Source organism: Protopterus annectens, chromosome 11.part0 (genome assembly GCF_019279795.1).
Source record: "Protopterus annectens isolate FY-2018-M chromosome 11.part0, PAN1.0, whole genome shotgun sequence".
Lineage (NCBI taxonomy): Eukaryota > Metazoa > Chordata > Ceratodontiformes > Protopteridae > Protopterus > Protopterus annectens.
This window is the reverse complement of record NC_056745.1, coordinates 976122169-976141546: the sequence shown is the minus strand read 5'-3', so window position 1 is coordinate 976141546 and position 19378 is coordinate 976122169. Positions and strand designations below refer to the sequence as shown.

Here is a 19378-nt window from a genome sequence, read left to right as displayed (position 1 = left end):
TTCTGAAACGTTTGGTTTTAGAATATGTTTGAACTGAAATGGTTTAGAACATTAATTTGGACATATTACACTCACCTGGACTGAATGATAGTTTGTAGTGTGTGTATTTAAATAACTATCATTGTGATTTAACTTCTTTAACATTTAAGAAAAGTATCAGTCCTTTATCACAGACTATTAAGTCTATTTATATCATTATTTGTTTGCTGTACTCATGACATCAAGGGAGCTCAGTTATTTGAAAAGTTTTAACAGTGTCATTATCTGGATGCCAACTTTGGTGTAAAATAATTTTATCATATATTTATATTTATTACAGTTTGGTACAGTTTACCCATTATATAAGATTCAGTGTGTTATCTATGCTGGATTATGGTGAATTCCTTTGCAAACTTAAGTGCATATTATATATTTATTTACTTTGGCAGCTTTTTAATAAAAACATTTAGATAATTCATTATTTGTTCTTTATGGTCACATGATCACCCACTTTTTCTTTATATATGTGGAAGAAACCATGTTCAGCAAAATCTGATTTGCTTTTGTTTTGTGAGTTCCCTATTAAACAAACATATCTGTGTACATTTTCTGGACGATGGTTGTCTTTTTTGTCAGATGTAGATAGACAGGCAGACTGATAAAAAAAAATATATATATATATATATATATCCCTACCATTTAATTGAGTTTTGAGAAACTCGAAATTCATATGGTCAAGATCATATGATCGAGTGTTTGAAAACTTTAAGCTTTTGAATGCAGATCACGATACAGTAAGGATCAGGAAATTTACCCTTTTCTTCACTTAGTGTGATCTCAGAGTTGGTATATATAATTTGCAGGGGGTATGTGGGGTGCAGTGGGCTTGACCCCCCTGCATAAACATAAACAAAGAAGTAGTTTTTTTTTTGTATGTTCGAGTTTTCAGAAACTTGATCACATGGTCTCATCTGGATGAAGTTGGAGTTTCTGAAAACCCGATCATCTGATATATATGTATATATATATATATATATATATATATACACACACACACACACACACACACATATATATATATATATATATATATATATACACACACATATATAAATATATATATATATATATATATATACATACAAATGAAAAGATGTAAAGTTGACACAGAGAAACCATTCAGTACAAACTGCAAGAAAAACAGAGCCAAGAGTCTTGTGTAGGACCTTAAACCTCCCGTAGTAGAGCCCTATGACATATATGCAAATGACCCTTTACAGGCATACATTGTTTCAGTTAAATGGCCTCAGAATGTCCATTACTTTTTTACTTTTTAAGTCGTTATGAGTATATTCAGGCCATAAAGTCAAGCCACAGGAGCTATAGAGATGCATATTTTGGCCTTCTTAGTAACCTCATCAGCATAAGTGGATTGTCTGGCCATACTTCAGAAACACAGAGCTTAAAATAATACTGATATTCAAAAGTTGCTCGCAAAATATACCAAGTAACATCCAAACCAAAGGGTAGGAAGGTCATATAGACAAGCCATTCAATAAATACTGCAAGAAAAAACAACCCAAGCTAGCATCTTCACTGTGTAATTCCTTAAATCTCCTGTAGCAGAGGTCTGTGGTATATATGCAAATGATCACTTAAGAACATACAGTGCTTTAGCTATTTAGATTTATTGGCCTGAATGTACCCATAAACTCTTAAAAGGTGAAATGTAAACAAGTCATGGTCATTCTGGAGCCGTGTATCTGAAACACTGTGTGGCTTCATACAGTAATCCAAAGACTTGTTTTGTACTTTAGGTGAGAGCTGGATGGACATGAATTTGGCATTGTGTGGCTGGCATATTTATTGTAGGAAGCCAGTCAGCTTCCTACAATAATCTGAGACATTTTTTTTTGTTCTTATCTTAAGCACTGGGGGGACATGGATATGGTGGGGAATGATTGGCTGATTAGCTGTAGGAAGCCATATTCTTTTTAACTGAAGTAGATGTCAAAACATCATGCCACACAAAATGTCCATACTATATTTGCATCTCATATATATGGGTATTGTATCCCACTAAGCTGATCTACACCTACTGCTCTCAGTCAGGCATGGAAACATTGTTCAGGAATGCAGTCGTTATTATGTTTAATGCTATTTCAGTTTACTTGTTTGAGAATGGAAGTTTTGCTACATTTTGTAATCTTTCCCTAGCAGGACACGAAAAAGGTCAGTCTGGACCAGTGTACTACCCCAGTTAACCACGGTAACAAAATTAAATAAAACATCACAAAAATTCCATTTAATGTATGAACATGTAATCTGAAATGAGGAAGATGCTCTCAGTGGGATCACAGACATATATTCTGTGAATATTCACCTATATCTAGTTTCTGAAATTCTGGCTGCAAGACTGATGGGTTTATCTGGAATAATATGTTTGCTTTAACAAGATAATCTTAATTTACACTCTCAAATGAAGTTGTGTACCATATTTTTCAGTGTAATCCTCTATCGATTATGCCTGCAGCAGCCTGGAAAAGGATTATTCATAGATCATAGGACCGATCACTCTATCTTGGGGTTGGGAGGGTGGCCTAATGGTTAAGGTGTTTGCCTTACAAACACAAGGTACAGGGTTTGAGTCTCACAGGGGATAATTGGCTAGGTTTAAAATGGCTCACAAGGGCAGTTAGCCTAGTACTAATCTATGAACCTATGAACCTATAGGGCAGGCATGTCACAAACATAAACAACAAAATAACAAACACAATATTACTCAAAAAATACCAATAAAAATATCAGAATATAAGATTGTAGGGAAATACAGTAATAATAATGGGGACAAAAAGTAAAAGTTAATGGATAATGAAGATAGCAAACAGAAGCCTTTGAAGATATCAGATAGGATCTCAGAATGCTGTGTGGAACAGACTTTTCTTCTATTTCTACCAACCTGGAAGGGACCCTACCAATGGCTCTATTACTTTCATCCAATTGGCTTATTCATTCTGCAGAGGTGGACGACAAGTGTCCAGAGGAGAGGTGAAAGGTCTATAATCCATTTGTTGCATTCCAAAGGTGATAGTCAGAAGAAAGGTAGTTGGTCAGATTGCCATTCCGTCAGATCAGTCTACCCACAGGCTGACCCTGTACTCACAGTGCGAATGCCTGGATGGGAGATGGGGTGTACCTACTACTACATACACCTCCCATTCCCTGACTCATCAAGAAGTTCCTGACCACCCTGCCCAATGTGTTGTGAGTAAAGTAAACACAGCTAATACAGGCAGGTAATGCACTCAAACAATACTAGTAAGTGTGACCCATACTTCAGGCTTTGCAGCGTTCTTTCCCAACCCACACAAGAATGAGTCAGCTGCCTCTGGCTGGTCAAAGTCATCATTACCTACTTTTTCTTCAGACTGCTATGATGCTAACTGAACATGGGTAGTCTGAGCTGTGGTCAGGGTTTCACCCCTCTACACAGCAGGGCCATGGTAGAAGAGATGATTTTTAGGGCTTCTACTATCATAGTAAATTAAACTACATTTGTGAAACTGCAGTCAGGAGTTTTACATGTCTGGACATGCCTCTTAATTGCCTAGAATTTTGCATAATACCCAGAATGTTGGGTCATGTTTTTAATCTGTGTCTTGTAAATGTTATGGTTTTCCTGCAAATCATTAAGGGTTGTAGTCACTAAATAATGACAAACATTTGAGGTTTAGACTTTAACACATTTAGAAAATGCATGCTAATGCTAAACCTATTAGTCTAGCAACTTTCAAAGTTTAGAAGAGCAATATATAAAATATGTCTCCGATTGGTATGGGTCTGGGTCATGGAAAGAAACTTACCAGAATCTAACAGTCTCAAGTCTAAAAATAGGAATCATTAGCATTCCTGAAGTAGCTGAGTGGAGTACCTGTGAAAATTAACAAAGCTACAATGTGTCTTTATATGCATGAGAGCTTGGTCATGTGGGGCTTTTGATACCATCACAAGAAGTTTAAAAGTAATTCCAGACTCCACAGGGAGCCATAACATTTTAAAAATGAGAATGAATGTATCAGATATTGTATAGGAAGTTCATGAGAGGATCTACCTATACATATATATATATATATATATATATATATATATATATATATATATATATATAAGTAGGTTGACAAAACATATATCTGCTTTACAGAAGTTGAGAAAGATTGCAATTAAAAAGGACAGATACATGGGTCAGGAACTGAGGAATAGGAGAAATGCCAGTGTAGAACAAAGGACAGCAGATCATTTTCCCAATTTGAGTGTCTGTCACCAATGAAGACAGGATAGCCAGTGTGAAGTGAAACTGACCTTCGAGATTAGACTGAAAAAGACAAGAAAGTGGAGGAAGTGATCAAGGTGGTCATCGGTGGGGTGGATAAATGTTGTGCATATAAGCACTAATAAAATGTCAAATTATGCAAATGAGATGAAGGCAAAGGAGGCCGCAGAGAGGTGACAGGTTTGAATTAGGGATTAGAGGTAGCTTTATCAGATATCTTGTCAGACCACCATGGAAGGAGATTGTTAGAAGTATAAAGACTAGCTATAGAACTGAAATAGGGAATAACAGTTTAAGGCTGCTAGGTGTCTGGGTGAGGCCTGGAAATGAAATCAACTTCATATCAGGACAAGCTCTGTGCTGGGCCAGAAGAGACAGTGATGTTCAAAACAGAATTGGAAAGTATTCTTCCATGATGTTAACTTTAAACTAAGACACAAGGCGAGAGATCTCAGAGAAGAAAAAGAAGAGTGTGGTAGGTAGGCAAGGAATACGCAGAAGAAAAAGAGAGACATAGACAATACAGGAGAAAGAGAAAAACAATGACCTGCAGGGGTTTTAATAATGTGCAGTGCAAGGATTCTTGCTTTATTTATTTTATATTTGTTTACCTGGGTACTACACTGATCACAACTGACCATTTACAGGTACTTCTTAACTGATTCTTAGTAGCATAATGAGGAACAGTGAGCAGTGCTGACCAAATGGAGGTGGCATAGTACAGGAATCACTGTAACTTGGACCAATGTCAAGACTGGGTTGGTGGGGTATTGATGTGCCAGGGAGTAATCTGTTTAGGAATGACAGAGGGGAAAGAGATAAAGAGGGAGTGGTGATCCTCTGACAAAAAGCTGAGTGCAGTTAAAGTGCACTTCAAAGAAATTTGACAGAAAGGATCACGAAAGGAAACAAAGATGTTGTAGATGCATTGTTCAAACAAGGAAGGTAGGGCAGACTAGACCAGTTTGTTCAAGGATGGAAGGGGATTTAAAGAGTATAGAGATCACACAGATACACTGAATAAATGTTTCTCTTTGGTTTGCTGCAATAAAACTAAGAGGAAGATGATATGTTTAGGGAAAACTAAGGCAGAAAATGAGAGATGTGAAATAACACCAGGCTAAAGAGGGAGGCAGCATAAATGGTAATGGGTAAAGAAAGTGACTAAAGGGTGCAGAGATCCCACTGTCTGTCTCCCAGTCCTCTCTGGAATGTGACTAGTGTGCTGCAGATCCCCTGACAATTGGTTAACACACAAAGGCTTGAAAAACAGAAAACCACAGAAGTGGTGCCTTTCACAAGACTGAGAGCATGACAATGAAAAAGGATGTTCAGGTTAGCTAGCTTAACAGCACAGAGGAAAAATCATGGCAAGATTTTGAGGCAAGGTCTAATGCTTGGTCAGAGTACAGTATTTTCCAGAACAACCAACATGGCTTCATGAACAGAAGTAGCTCTCAGTCAAACCTTATCTACTCATACGGTTGAGTTGCATGAAAAGTTGACGGTGTAATGCACTCAGATGTTGTTTATGTGGAGATCAATAAAGATTTTAATGTAGTCTTACAAAGAGATGACAAATAAAACTATAGACAGGGATCTAGCAGAAGAGAACAGAGTCTGGAGTGCATCTTTCAGTTGACAGCCTCTCAAAGAAAGAAATAATGTTTCCACACTTCTGAACCATTGTTAGGTCATCCTTGTGAAATACATGGTTTGCAAGCTATAGAGGGAGAACTACAATAGGTTACAGGAAATTGACAGAGCAAGTTCAATGCAGTGAAAAGGTCTGACCGAAATATATTACAGTGTCTGAGGCTGTGCTCAAAAAGATTGGATAAGTGGAGACACAACATGAGTGCACCAGATAATATTAGGGAGATGTGAAGGGGGCATTCTGAAAGGAAAGGAGGTGGTGGAACAAACAACCCATTTTAGGGTCTAGTTGCTCCTTGGATCAGCAAAAGTACTCCTCTACAGAGAAAAGCTGGCAACCTTTGGAGTGACTACCAGAACAGATAGTGGTGAAGGAATCCACAGAGATACAGGCCATGGGACAGGTGGAGGAATGGGAAGAAGGGGGGGAGGAATGTAAGGGAACTAGAATGCAAAATTAAAGGGTTTCAAAATATACTTCATGCCTGTGTCTGCCATTGGAGGAATGCAATGTAAGTGTAATATAATGATAAAAATTGTACAAGATGAATGATTGCAGATCATTTAGTCTAACAGAAAATATTAAATCTCTGGATTCTGTTATCTATACCAATAACGTAATGATAAAATTAAATAATCTTACTAGCTACTCTTTTCCAGGTGAATTAACAGAAAATAAACAGATCAATCAAGTATGTTTTTTATCCATTGGTCTTTTCCATAAGATTTAAAACTTTTTGGGAAAACAGTGTTATTGCACCAACTGATGGACAGTATCACATATGATAACACAAAGATCCCTTTTCCCTGATGCAGTCTATTCCAACAACACAGAATCTTTGACCATTGATTTTTAAACTTGTTTTAAAAACATCTGACTAAACTGGGACTCAGAAGGAAAAAGTCTTTTAGAACCTATCAAAGCATTGCCAAGGCCTTTGGAAACCATGAACCACTACATCTATTGCCTGAGACTTTAATAATCCCCTCACAGCATCTATTTATTATGTATTATAGTTGCACATGTATTTATTTGTGTGTGTGTGTGTGTGTGTGTGTGTGTGTGTGTGTGTGTGGGTGTGTGCAGTATGGTTTTAATGTATGTGTAATGGGTGTCTCTGTGTATGAGTGTGTTTTAGTTTCAAGAATGTCACTGCCTATGATCCCATTAGTATTAGTAGCATTAATTGTTTCTATTTCTGCTGTTAGCATTCCACTGCCATGTAGCCTTATTAGCATTATTATCATGAATTGTTTTACCAGTTATTTTGTCAGTAAGAAGTTGTTTGCTCTCTGCCTCCTGGTCAAAATACATCTTTCTGATGACAAAGTGAACCTCAACTAGAAATAATGGCCTAAAATTCTTAAGACTCTCTTGTGAATCAATTTCTTCATGCTAAAAGATCTAGCTCTTCCACATAGTAATACACTACACTGCTTACCACACAACATTTAAAGTTAGTATATTTAAAACCTGCTAAGAAGTTTACAGGTTGTGACCTTTATATAACAGTCATCCACAAGTGCATGTTTGCTTCAAAATAGTCATACACTGCTGGCTTTGTGGATATGAGAGATGATGTCTGGACTATTATTTATTATTTATTTATTTATTAATATTTGTTTACCAGGAAAGTTCAACTTGGAGTGGGAGGCCTGGGGAGAAATGCTCCAGATTCATAAAACACCCAGCTATGTTAAAGGTAGTATCACAGGTAATGAAAAAGTCTGCTGAGGTGGGAAATAATTAAAGAAGCATTGCCTGCTCAGTTTTCACTGGGTCAAATTTGAATGGAATGTCACAGTGTGTGTGTTTCCCAAAAATGAATTTCTGTAGGATACCAACATCCTGTAGAGAGCCATCTGTTCAATAAGGGGCTGGGGATGAGAGGTGTTTGCCTCAAGTACTGCTTCATTCATAAATGTTGGTGATGGGCCATGCCTCGCTCTTTGCATGACCACACTGCGAACACTCATGTATCATGCAAGTAGACATCAGGGCATCATCATATGGAGAAATACACTGATAGTGCTGCGTAATAGCTGTGTCATAATCAGGTTGCTTCCAGAAGGGATGAATAGAGTGGAGATTTTAATGACTGCACAGATGGACTCCAGACTTGATAGAACTTAAAAAAACAAAACGTGATACTTATCTGCTTTCATCAGAATATACAGTTCCAATCTAAGGACATTCTACGAAATGCATCACAGAACTGATATAATTCCATGGCAGCCTGTATTTTACAACATTGTCTACTTACTATAGTGTTTTATTTGTAAAGCATTTTTATAAGTGCTCAAAAGCATACAAAAATATACACTATTTGCTGCAGAGCAGTTTCCTTTGAGGCAGTGCAATATCTTTAATTGTTCAGATGTTAACAACAATAACAACAAACAAAACAATAACTAATACCTTTCCTGAATCATCCAGCAGCACCACCTGCTCTTCTCCAAAAGGCATGGATTCTTGCCAGGAAGAAGATAGCATTTTTAACCCTAACTGATTATATTCTGTGAATACTGATAGAGGTCTCTTTATAGACACCCCATTTATAGCTTTAAGAAAGGCATGTTACCTAGTTGATCACTATCTTCTCAAAAAAAAAAAAAAAAAAAAGAAACTAAAGAAAATTTATATCACTCCAAACATCTGTCCCTGGTTTAAAAACTTCCTCACTGACAAATACATGAGTTAAAATAAAATTTGCACAAATTATCAAAGATGTACCACAAAGATCCATTTTTGTCCCCCTCCTCTTCTCCATATTCATTATCCAGTTTTCTTGTGACCTTGACCATCTTCCAGTCACCGTCTGTGCTGGATGAGGTGATCATTTACTGATCAAGTCACTCTCACACCAACATTCATTGCCAGCTCTAGTCTGATTTATATGAGCTCCACCAATGGATCATAAAACATAATCTACTTCTCAACACCTCCAAGATCAAAACTTTGCTTTTTGATCTCCATGGAAAATTCACAAAGCACCTGACTCTTTAGCTATCATTGACCTACACAACCATTTCATAGAAACATCCTCAATCTTCAAATACTTAGACGTGGCTTGATCAGTCACTAAACTTCCCGTAGACAAAGTGAGAGCCAAAATTCACTCTTTCCACTTCTGGGCCAAAAAGATCTACACTTTTCTATACCAACCAGCTAGAGCAGCCATCGACAAGGGAGTTCTCATTTCTCAACGTGAATATGGGTGTCTCATGCCACCAAGAAAAACACCACCACTCTCCAAATAATCTCTAACAGCATCCAATGATTCATTTATAACTCCACTTCTGTGAGCATCACTGTATCACCCTAGAAAAAGCCAAAATGGTCATCCATAAAACAAAGATCTAGCCTACTTCTAGGATCCCAAATCTACGAACTACTCTTAACTTCAGGCTTTAACTCCCCTTGCAGCTAGGTGCCATGATTAAAAAAACCATCATACAACCGGTGATACTGCACACAAGCCACATAATACATCCTGAGATACTGCACACAAGTCACATAATACAACCTGAGATACTGCACACAAGCCACATAAACTCTCATTATACCTAGAACCCAACTCCACAGCACTGCACATACATTCTCCTCTCAAGCACCTACTCTTTGGCAAGCTCCCCCTATCAACCTAAAGGAAATCAACAGTTACTCTAAATTCAGACTACAACTTAAAAAAAGTATTTCTTCATCCAGGCCAAATGTTCTTGCTTCAAACCCAGGACATATCACCTATTCCTGTCTCCTTTCCAAGTTTCTTCTTCTTTGCTCTCTCAGATTTACTGAAGGTTGACCCACTTTTGAAACTAATGAATATACTATGCATTACATTCTCCTTGTTCAGTAGAATGTATAGACATAGTGTTTCTATATAACTGGTCTGAGCTACTCTATTATTGCTTATATTCCTGTATTTTTGTTTGTGAAATACTTTGTATTTCATCCGGGCTGATCCTGAAATTAGCCAATACTGACAGTAAACAAATAAAAATACATACATGCATATATAAGTAAGTAAGTAAATATGTAAGTTAAATAAATAAATAAACAATCAGTCATCTTTTATAGCAAATCCATCTTCTTGAACAATGACAATATAAAAAAACTCTCCGAAGCAGACATTATTTCATCTTGATGTGAGTTATTGAGCCTCCTTTGGCTTTAAACTGCGCAGTACTTGCGAACTATAAGGTAAACTTGGATAAGACAACAATATTCCCGATTAATAACTACGCTCAATTCCCAACTGCAGGTACTATACCTAATATTAAAGTCAGTGACCACATACAATACCTAGGAATAGCATTCTATACCGATGCACATAATTACTATCAGGACAATGTGATTAAAACATGGAACACCATACAAAAAAACTTGGTAAGATGGACACAATTGAAACTCCCCCTTCTCTCTAGAGTAGCCATCATTAAAATGAATATCCTCCCCAGAATACTTTTTATATTTAACGCAACCAATACATTGATCCACAATAAAGTCTTCAATAACATCCAATCAACCCTCTCAAAATTGCCTGGCATCCAAGACCCAGCAGGATAAGTTATCAAAACTTATATATCCAAAGGACAAAGGTGGGGTGGGCTTGCCTGACTTTAAACTGTATTAATTACCAAAGGTAGTAGACTAATTAATATTGCAAATTACAGGAACAAATCAATATGTGGTGCCCAACCTGGTTGAAATTATATCATAACTATGTTAAAACATTACAATTTAATCCCAAGGCCCTCCCATTTCTAAAGGGAATATCCAGAAGAAGATACAAAATACAAAACGACATATGGGAACAAATTAAAATAACACAAAATCTCTTCCAATCGCTAAATCTATTAACTGCTTTTTATACTTTCCAACCATTACACCTTAACCCCAATATTCAACTAAATGAAAAGATGATTGACCTGAATTCATACCCACTACTGAAAGAAAAGACAGTTTTAGACATTTATCTACTTAGGCAGGAATCTATAACTAATATTAGAAACAAACTTAATCTCCCATACAATTATGATAAGACAACTGAAAGAAGTATGTTATAGATTTTGGAAGGATACTGACATGCCAGATCAACATATAGATACATGTAGAACACTTTGGGATATGATGACACGGAAAAAAAAATGATCTGAAATACCTATAAATTCATTATCTCACTTAAGAAGCTATCCACTCCAATTACTGGACAAATCAAGACCCTACAATTACCTCCAATATAATTGCACAGGCAATTCAGAAATTTTCCAAAGACATTCTCCTTCAGAAGCTCAGATATATTCAACTTATGATCCTAAACAACGCATATTTTATGCCCACAATATTAAATAAAATGTACAAAGAACTCCCACCTTTTTGCCAATTCTGCCCCTCCAAAGAAGCTGATATTATTCATATATTTTGGAGTTGTAAATGTACATACAAACTTTGGTGTGCCTTAAGAGTCAAATTAGAGAAAATGGGCTATGAAAAATCAACCTTATCCTAGAAATTTGCTCTCCTACACATACCTCCTATAGGAATGAAGAATAATCACACGCACATTCTAGTTACAACATTTATGCTAATAAAATACTACATCACATTAAATTGGAAAGACAGGTCCAAAATAACATGGGATGGATTCAAGCAAACAGCTAGTAAACAACTCCTGGCTCATAAATATTTATGGTATTCCATGAGGAAAAAAAGGACCCAGAAGGACACTTGGAAAATGATATTTGAACTCATTCTGACATGATTGTAACGCATATTTCTGTATGCTGCATAGCTTAATATAGATGAGAACTGTATATAGGTTATCTAATGTATATAGGTTTTATGTTTGTAGGTCTGTATATTGTATGTTATTGTTTTATTCTCTGTTATATCGTTTTCTTGTCTTCATTTGGTTTTGATATAACCCTAATAAAAAGGAATTGAAAAAAAAAAAAAAACTGCGCAGTACTTTTTAACAATGTATAGAAAACAAAATTGTAGTCTGCTGCTCACTCCAGGGCACATTTAACCTTGAATCACTCTGCACTATGCTAAGCAGGAAAGTTATCATTTCACTTGCACAGGTCAGGGAAAGAGTCCCTCTTCATATTGAAGCATCCATCTGCAGCACTCTGTTTTGGTACTTCTGTTTTCCTATTCACTAGCTTTTCTTTTGTGAAGAATGCCTCATGACATCTTCTGTATCTTTAGCAGGTGCAAGCATTTCAGATGCTACTAGACAACTGATTTTCATTAACTCACTCTTCAGTGATGACATTCACCTGATACTTCCATCCTTCTAATATAAAATACTTCATGATATCTGCTTTGCAAATCCTGACACTGTTCATTCCTAACTCACAATCTGTACAATTTGGCACATTCATAGCAAAGGTCTCTATTGTGTCCAGCTGGTGAGAATGTAAAGTATCAGCAAGCTGCCTCTTTGCAGCATCATTTACGCAATCTATTTCAAACAGTGTTTGCACAGCCAGTTCTGCTGACCATCTCCATACTTCCTCCTTCAACCCTCAGCATTGCTACCTTGCAGGTAGAATGATTTGCAACACCCTTCTGATAAAGAATTAGGAATATTTCTACATTTAATCATGCCTATCAGATTGGTCTCTCTGTAACAAGAGCACATGGCTCATGAAAACTGTTCAGTCAAGAACATAAAATAAATGAATAAACATAGATTACCAAATCGAAAATAAAATTAATTAATAATAAATACTTATACCAACACAATATTTTTAACTGTATTATTATATAATTTAACAGATACACATCTCATCTTATTATGGAAGCAACATTTGCAACTAAAATTGTAATGTTACTTAGCTTGTTTCCTTTTTCTTTATATACAGGCATAACAAGTATTTTGATCATACAGTTGTCATAATATATGAATGCATACCTACATGATTGATTGTAAGGGTTATTGCTCACCTGGTAGTGCTGTAAAGTGCAAATATCTCTGGATTTCTCTCATCATGGGTACGTAACAAGAAAACATCCTCTGTAAGAAATAATCACATTGTTTTCTGAATGACGAACTAGTTATTTTCTCTCAGTGCATATGACTACAAAGGTATTTACTTTTTAATAGTAAATGCACTAGACCATCTTACACTTTAGAGTCTGTAGCCATTTCTTCTCTGTGTCCTTACATACTTTTCCTTCTGTATTCTTAAGCATTTCTTATAATTATTAATTTTATGTATTCATTTTTTTAACTTAAACCAGTACTTGGGGAAAGGGAAGCATGCTAAGGGTAAATCTTAAAGATAACTTTGGTATTCACATGTTCTGATAATGAACACAGTCAGCAGTGTCAAGACCAAGACCTTAGAAAATACAGAGGCAGACAATATGTACTAAGCAGTCACATTTTACAAAATATTAACTGTTTATGGTACTCTTCAAAATAAATCTAAAAGTTCCTACAATCAATACCACCACAAAATGTAGTTGTTATCATTTCCTTGGCTAATTCCTAAGCTATTTTGTTGTAAAATGCACAAAAGCATAATTTTTATGCAAACAAAATCTAAGTAACTTGCATTTCTGTGACATGAAAAAAGTAGAAAATAATGTCATATTACTGAAACAATAAGGAAATTACGCATAAGGAACTATCTAGAGGACAGAGTTACTGAAAATGAATGCACTGTGAGGAAAAAGAATGCATAATTCCATTCATGTATTGAATGAGTTTTAAGGTATGGATTCAATTTCAATTAACACTGGTGTATAACAAAGTATTCTGCTGACAAAATTAATATGTTATCACATCACATACTAAAAATAAATGAAGTGTGCCAGAAAACTTCATTATTTTAATGTCAGAGATGTGTATCTTTATAACTGCAAATTTGACCACTAGATTATCCCCCAGATTCTCAAAAGCTTGCATGGAGTGCAAGATCAGTGCAGGAGCTCAAGCAGGCAATATGCCTGCCATGCGATCCAGGAACAGCCCGCAGGGGCATGCACGAGATTTCCTGCACTAATCCTGCATAGACGAAGGCCTTGTATGCAAATCACCCCATTTGCAGGATAAATCCGTGCAGATGAGGTGATATTGCGATCCTGGAAGCTTGCGACCATCCGTGCAGGACTAGTGCAATCAGCAGAAATGTACTCAGTTAGTAATCAAGTACATTTCTGAAAAATCCAAAACGGAGCTATGACAGCTCCAAATAAAGGCTGCATATCATGTAGTAAACATGCCAATGGCCAAGTATAAGGCCATTGGCATTGCAAACAATACAAAAAAAATATTAAAAAATCAACTTTTATTTTTTTTTAGCTGATCTTGGCTGCTTAAGCATAGGGCAGCAGCGCGCAAATGGAACTGAGGGAAAATAAGAAAATAAGCCTAAAATAAGCATTCTAACTAAAATCAGTATTCTGCCATGCAAGTCAATGGCAGGCAGAAGACAACCTGGCTAGTGAGTAGTGGTTACTAAGGGGGGAGGCTCAGTGTGAGACATGTAACTATGCATTAGGAGGTAATCCTATGCAAATAAGGGGAAGGATAGTGAACCCCAGTTTCCCCAGCATGTGAGTCAGGTCCCAACAGTGTAAGAATAGGAATAGCTTGGTGCAAGCCTAGGAGGTAGGCGACATCATGGGGGTGTGTGTCAGGCATACTGTAAGTGGATTGGAGCCCTGTGGCTCGGGTTTGCTCCTAGCTTAGCACAGCTAAGCTATGGGGTGTGTCTAAACCTGCCTAGCAGTTTTTACAAAGCCTAAGTGGGTGTGCGTGCCACACACTGGGTTTTACAGGAGGAAAACAGAAGTTAAACAGGAAATAGCAGCATTGTGCACATTTGAGCACTCTGTTTGCACGGCGCACCCCTGTGCGTAAACAGGATGGCAATGGAAAGGGAAAACAGCAGTAGGAAGGTAATCAAGGAGAGCTAGCTTAGCTGGCAGGTGAAATGTATCAGAACCAGCCAATTACACAGGCAGCAGACCAGCCCAGCCCAGAACACTACTATAAACTATGCAAACACCTACCCCTCTGGTTTTTCACACATTCTACACCACCGCTGTATACAAGCGGGGAAATCTTAACAAACAAACCTACAAAATGAGAAGGGCTGCAGCAGACAACATAGAACAACATGTGCAAGCGGCTGATGGTGGTGAGGATGTGAATTCTGCTGATCAATCCACAGTGAGGAGACGGAGAAGAGTGTACAGACCCAGGGTAACCTACCAGGGGCTACATGAGCTGGAGATAGTGGAGCACTATAGGTTGGACAGAGACCTCCACAGCAAATTGTTAAGATGTGCTGGCCACACCTGACACACCAAACTGACCGAGGGGAACCCATCCCAGTGGATACCAAGGTATGTGTAGGCCTGGGAATACTAGCCACAGGTACCTCCCAAAGCAGAACTGGGGATATCATGTGGATCTCACAGGCATCAGCATCCAGAGTATTCCGCCAGTTCCTGGATGCCATGTCAGCACATGCCAGTGAGCATGTATATTTCCTCAACACCCATGAGGAGTTGGCCAGCAATATGCGTCTCTTCCACCAAAGAGCAGAATACCCTAAGGTAGTGGGTGCTATAGACTGCATGCACATACACATCAGAGCACCACCTGGTGATCAAGGTAGGGCCTACATCAATGGCAGGGGTATCCCCTCCATCAACTGCCAGGTTGTCTGTGATGCCCAGGGCATTATAATGAATGTGTGTGCTGGCTACCCTGGAAGCTATGACAATTCCCACATATGGCATCTGACGCAGCTGTATCAGTGATTTGCCAATGGGGAGATCCCCTATGGCCACCTAGTGGGGGATGCTGGTTACACACTGGAGCCGTGGCTGATGACACCCATCAGAAATGTTCCAGAAGAAGAGTGAGCCCCTGCAAGTATGGTAGCTGCATGGCCCCAAAACTCCTCAACAAAAGTCAAATTGCATTGTAAAAGGATGGTGAAGACCAAGGAATTTACTAGCAAGAATACCGGGCAGGTGTCTAACATTGCATTTTTTGCAAACTGCCAGTCGGATTGGCTTATTTATATGGCCACCTGCAGTTACTCTGCCTTTTATGTTGGACAGACCTCAAGACCAGTTAAATTTAGAATCTCGGAACACATAAGTGATATCAGGATCAGGAAACCAACAAACCCCTGATATAAACACACAGAGAAACATCCCAATGTGGTTTTCAACTTTACCATTATTGATAAAATACAAGGTAACAGAAATAATAAATCAGGTTGGCACCAATTGCTAAACAATAAGGAGAAGAAATGGATCATTAAACTGGGTGCTTTATTTTCACCAGGACTTAATGCCAATTTTTAATGTATAATTCTTTCAATTAGCCTCTAGGTGTGATACACTATAAAAGGAGAATGGATGTAACCAGAATTTACTACACTGATGAAGGCTTAACAAACTTTTTAGTCGAAACTGGTCTGTTGTTTTGTTCTCCTAATTGTATTACATTAAATTATATGTCACTGTTTGCTGGCTCTGCAATTTGACTTTTGCTGAGGATTTTTGGGGCTGTGTAGCTACCATACTTGCAGGGGCTCACTCTTTTTTCTGGAACATTTCCTTTCCCCCTGCTGTTGGTCTGTGACATTCTGTGCATTTGGGCACTATACCTTTGGAGAAAATAAGAAAATAAAATCTTGTATTCACTTCTAGAGGCTTCAGTTACCTGGATTTGGTGACCTGATGTTTTTTGAAAACCATTGCATTGAGGGATTCAGCATGGTTATTTCACCCTAACTGTTATATGCTGATTCATTTTTTGATGCATTCGTTTTTGTCCAGATGACCTCATTGGCCTTATCAGGTATTGTGTATTGGTTTTTGGAATTAACTCAACTTCTAAAATATCCATTACTATTATGGCGATATCTGTTGGTTGCTGCATAGTCATTTTTATGTTTGGGTGCAACAAACGTGTTTATGCGGCCTTTGGAAGATTCAAGCTGGTTTTGCTTAATTGTCTTGAGCATGTCGCTCATTATCATCATAATCCAAAGCGGGGGAAGCAAGGTTGCCAACATATGGAGTAAAAGCTTTGTCTATGTGATTGAAATATACTAACAACATTCATGGACTTTTTTTGTAAACCAATGACATTATTTTCGGATTGTTCATGACAACTTGCTGTGGATTTCCACTATCTCGCTTCATTTTGGACATTATTTGGCTGTTTATGGAAGTACTGTTGGAATGAATGTTGGCATGCTTGGATACATTCAATGCATGGTTCTTGGGGCAACCAGTTTATTATTCAAGTTTGTTTTCTAACATTTCATTACCCTTGGCTGTATTATTTATGATCATAACTCTGGGGTGTCGGACTAATATTACATCGTTCTACAATTCAGGCTCTATTTGTTTGAATTATACATGGAAATCAGTTCTGGACCCTTATATTAATGGCATCACTCACAATTTCTATTTGAGGATTTTCCAACTAGGTGCATTGTTTTGGACAATTTTCTGCTGTTTTGGACATAATGTGTTTCTTTTTAGGACATTGTGTTTACAACTCCAATTAGTATTTTTGCTTAAACTACCTTTGGTGACATACACACATTTGCAACATCGGAATCTTTTGGGATGCATTACTTACATTGTGGGCTTTATAATACTGTCATTACTATAATAGGAAAACTATATGTTTCATACTGTTGTATATACGACTATGTGCTTGTGCTTTTTTACTGTCCATATTTTGCAAATATCCTATTCGCGCATTTAAGACACCATTTTTAGTAATAGGAATTCAGGACAGTACACAGCACATATTTTGCTCTGAGAGCTGGATGGCAAAACAAGCTGTTTTATGTGTACAATGTGCGCCAATGTTACAGGCGGTTTAAGAGATACTAGGATACAGTATTATAATATTTTATCATTATAACAGGAAAGGTAGATGGCTTTTGTCATTGTATGTAATTTTTATTGGTGTTTCTTTACTGTTCCAATTTGACATACAATTAATTGTGCCACTCATGATGCCATTTTCTTTTTGCCACAGAGATTCAGGATAGTATACAATACATATTTTGATTAGAAGTTGGCAGGGTCAGAATAAGTTTTCTTATGTATATTATCTAGGTGTCATAGGTTGTTTGATGAATACTAGAATATATCTCCCATCTCAGGGATTTTTATAATGCCTATTTGACATATTTCTATTTAAGGACGAACCCCTTATGAGTAACATATATAATTAGCTATAATATATACAGTATATGATTGCTCTGCATCCCTAATCCAGGATTGTTATTTCTGGAAGCATTAAACCTAGTGATATGTCCTTTTGCATTTGGGTATCCATGTTTAGGGTCTTTCTTATTTTTGTTTATATATTTTTACAAAAATGATTTTTTGGACTGGGTATTGCCTACTTATTTTTGTATGATGAATGGCAATCTATCGTAGTTCTTTGACCAATTCCAAGGTCAATAGTGATTGAGGACTTAGCACTGCAAATTTTATATATTTAGGTTTATCAGGTAGTGTTTGCAGGGGCTAATATTGTCCTCAAGCAATATATGCATATGTGCCTAATTGGTGTGAAATCCCTATTGTGGGCGTAGCACTGCTCAAATCATAAGTGGAACATTAATATTATATGCAGGGGCTATCATGGTCCATGTCTTCTTTTACCTTGGATTACATATGAGCATCTATCTTTCTTAGCACACAAATTATTTGCTAACTCTAGGTTTAGCAGGGGCTAATATTGTCTTTGGGTTTTTTGCTACAATCAGTAAATATTGGCTTTCTATTATTTTCAATTTTAGAGTCGGGCTTAGCACTGATCGAAAGAGGTCTCAGTGGTTTGAACCTGTTGTACATGTGCTCATCACATCCTAAATATAACATTTATGTGTTAGCTATTGTGATTGCCACTAGCTATAGACAATTTTTCAATTTGATTTCTCAGGGTAATATCACACTTGAACAACAGTTTATTATATAGGTTTTTGATTTTTATGAGAGATTGCCCCACAGATGGATCTTATCAACCTACTCAAGGGTCTGTCATCCAATAGGGATGACTTAGCAATTTTTGGACTAAACAACACACAAAATGGATGTGAGGGCACCACACAAACAAATGTGTGAAGCAGAATTTCATAAACGCAATAAAAATATGAGGGCCCTGAAGGCCAATGTATGACACGCCAAATTATTCAAGGTATATAATGCCAAAGATATTTCCCCCAGAGATCTGAGGGTACAAACTCAACCCTTGGTTCCTGATGCTGATAATATCCTTTTGGAACAATGGGCTGAGGTGCAACATACAGCATCTATGGAATTTGTCAAAACACTAGCACTATATTATGATAGGACCATTGACAAAAACATATCTGATATCACACTTATGTGCAATGACA

At 37.2% G+C, this 19378-nt stretch overlaps 1 protein-coding gene across 1 annotated transcript in view; it reads right to left on the bottom strand.

Annotated features, from left to right (window-relative positions):
- SEMA3E (semaphorin 3E) overlaps positions 1 to 19378 on the bottom strand; it is a 949587-nt gene that overhangs the window by 114211 nt on the left and 815998 nt on the right. Inside the window, exon 9 of the mRNA XM_044088353.1 lies at positions 12921 to 12990. Within this exon, the coding sequence (XP_043944288.1) occupies positions 12921 to 12990 (70 nt within the window). The remainder of the gene's footprint in view (positions 1 to 12920; positions 12991 to 19378) is intronic.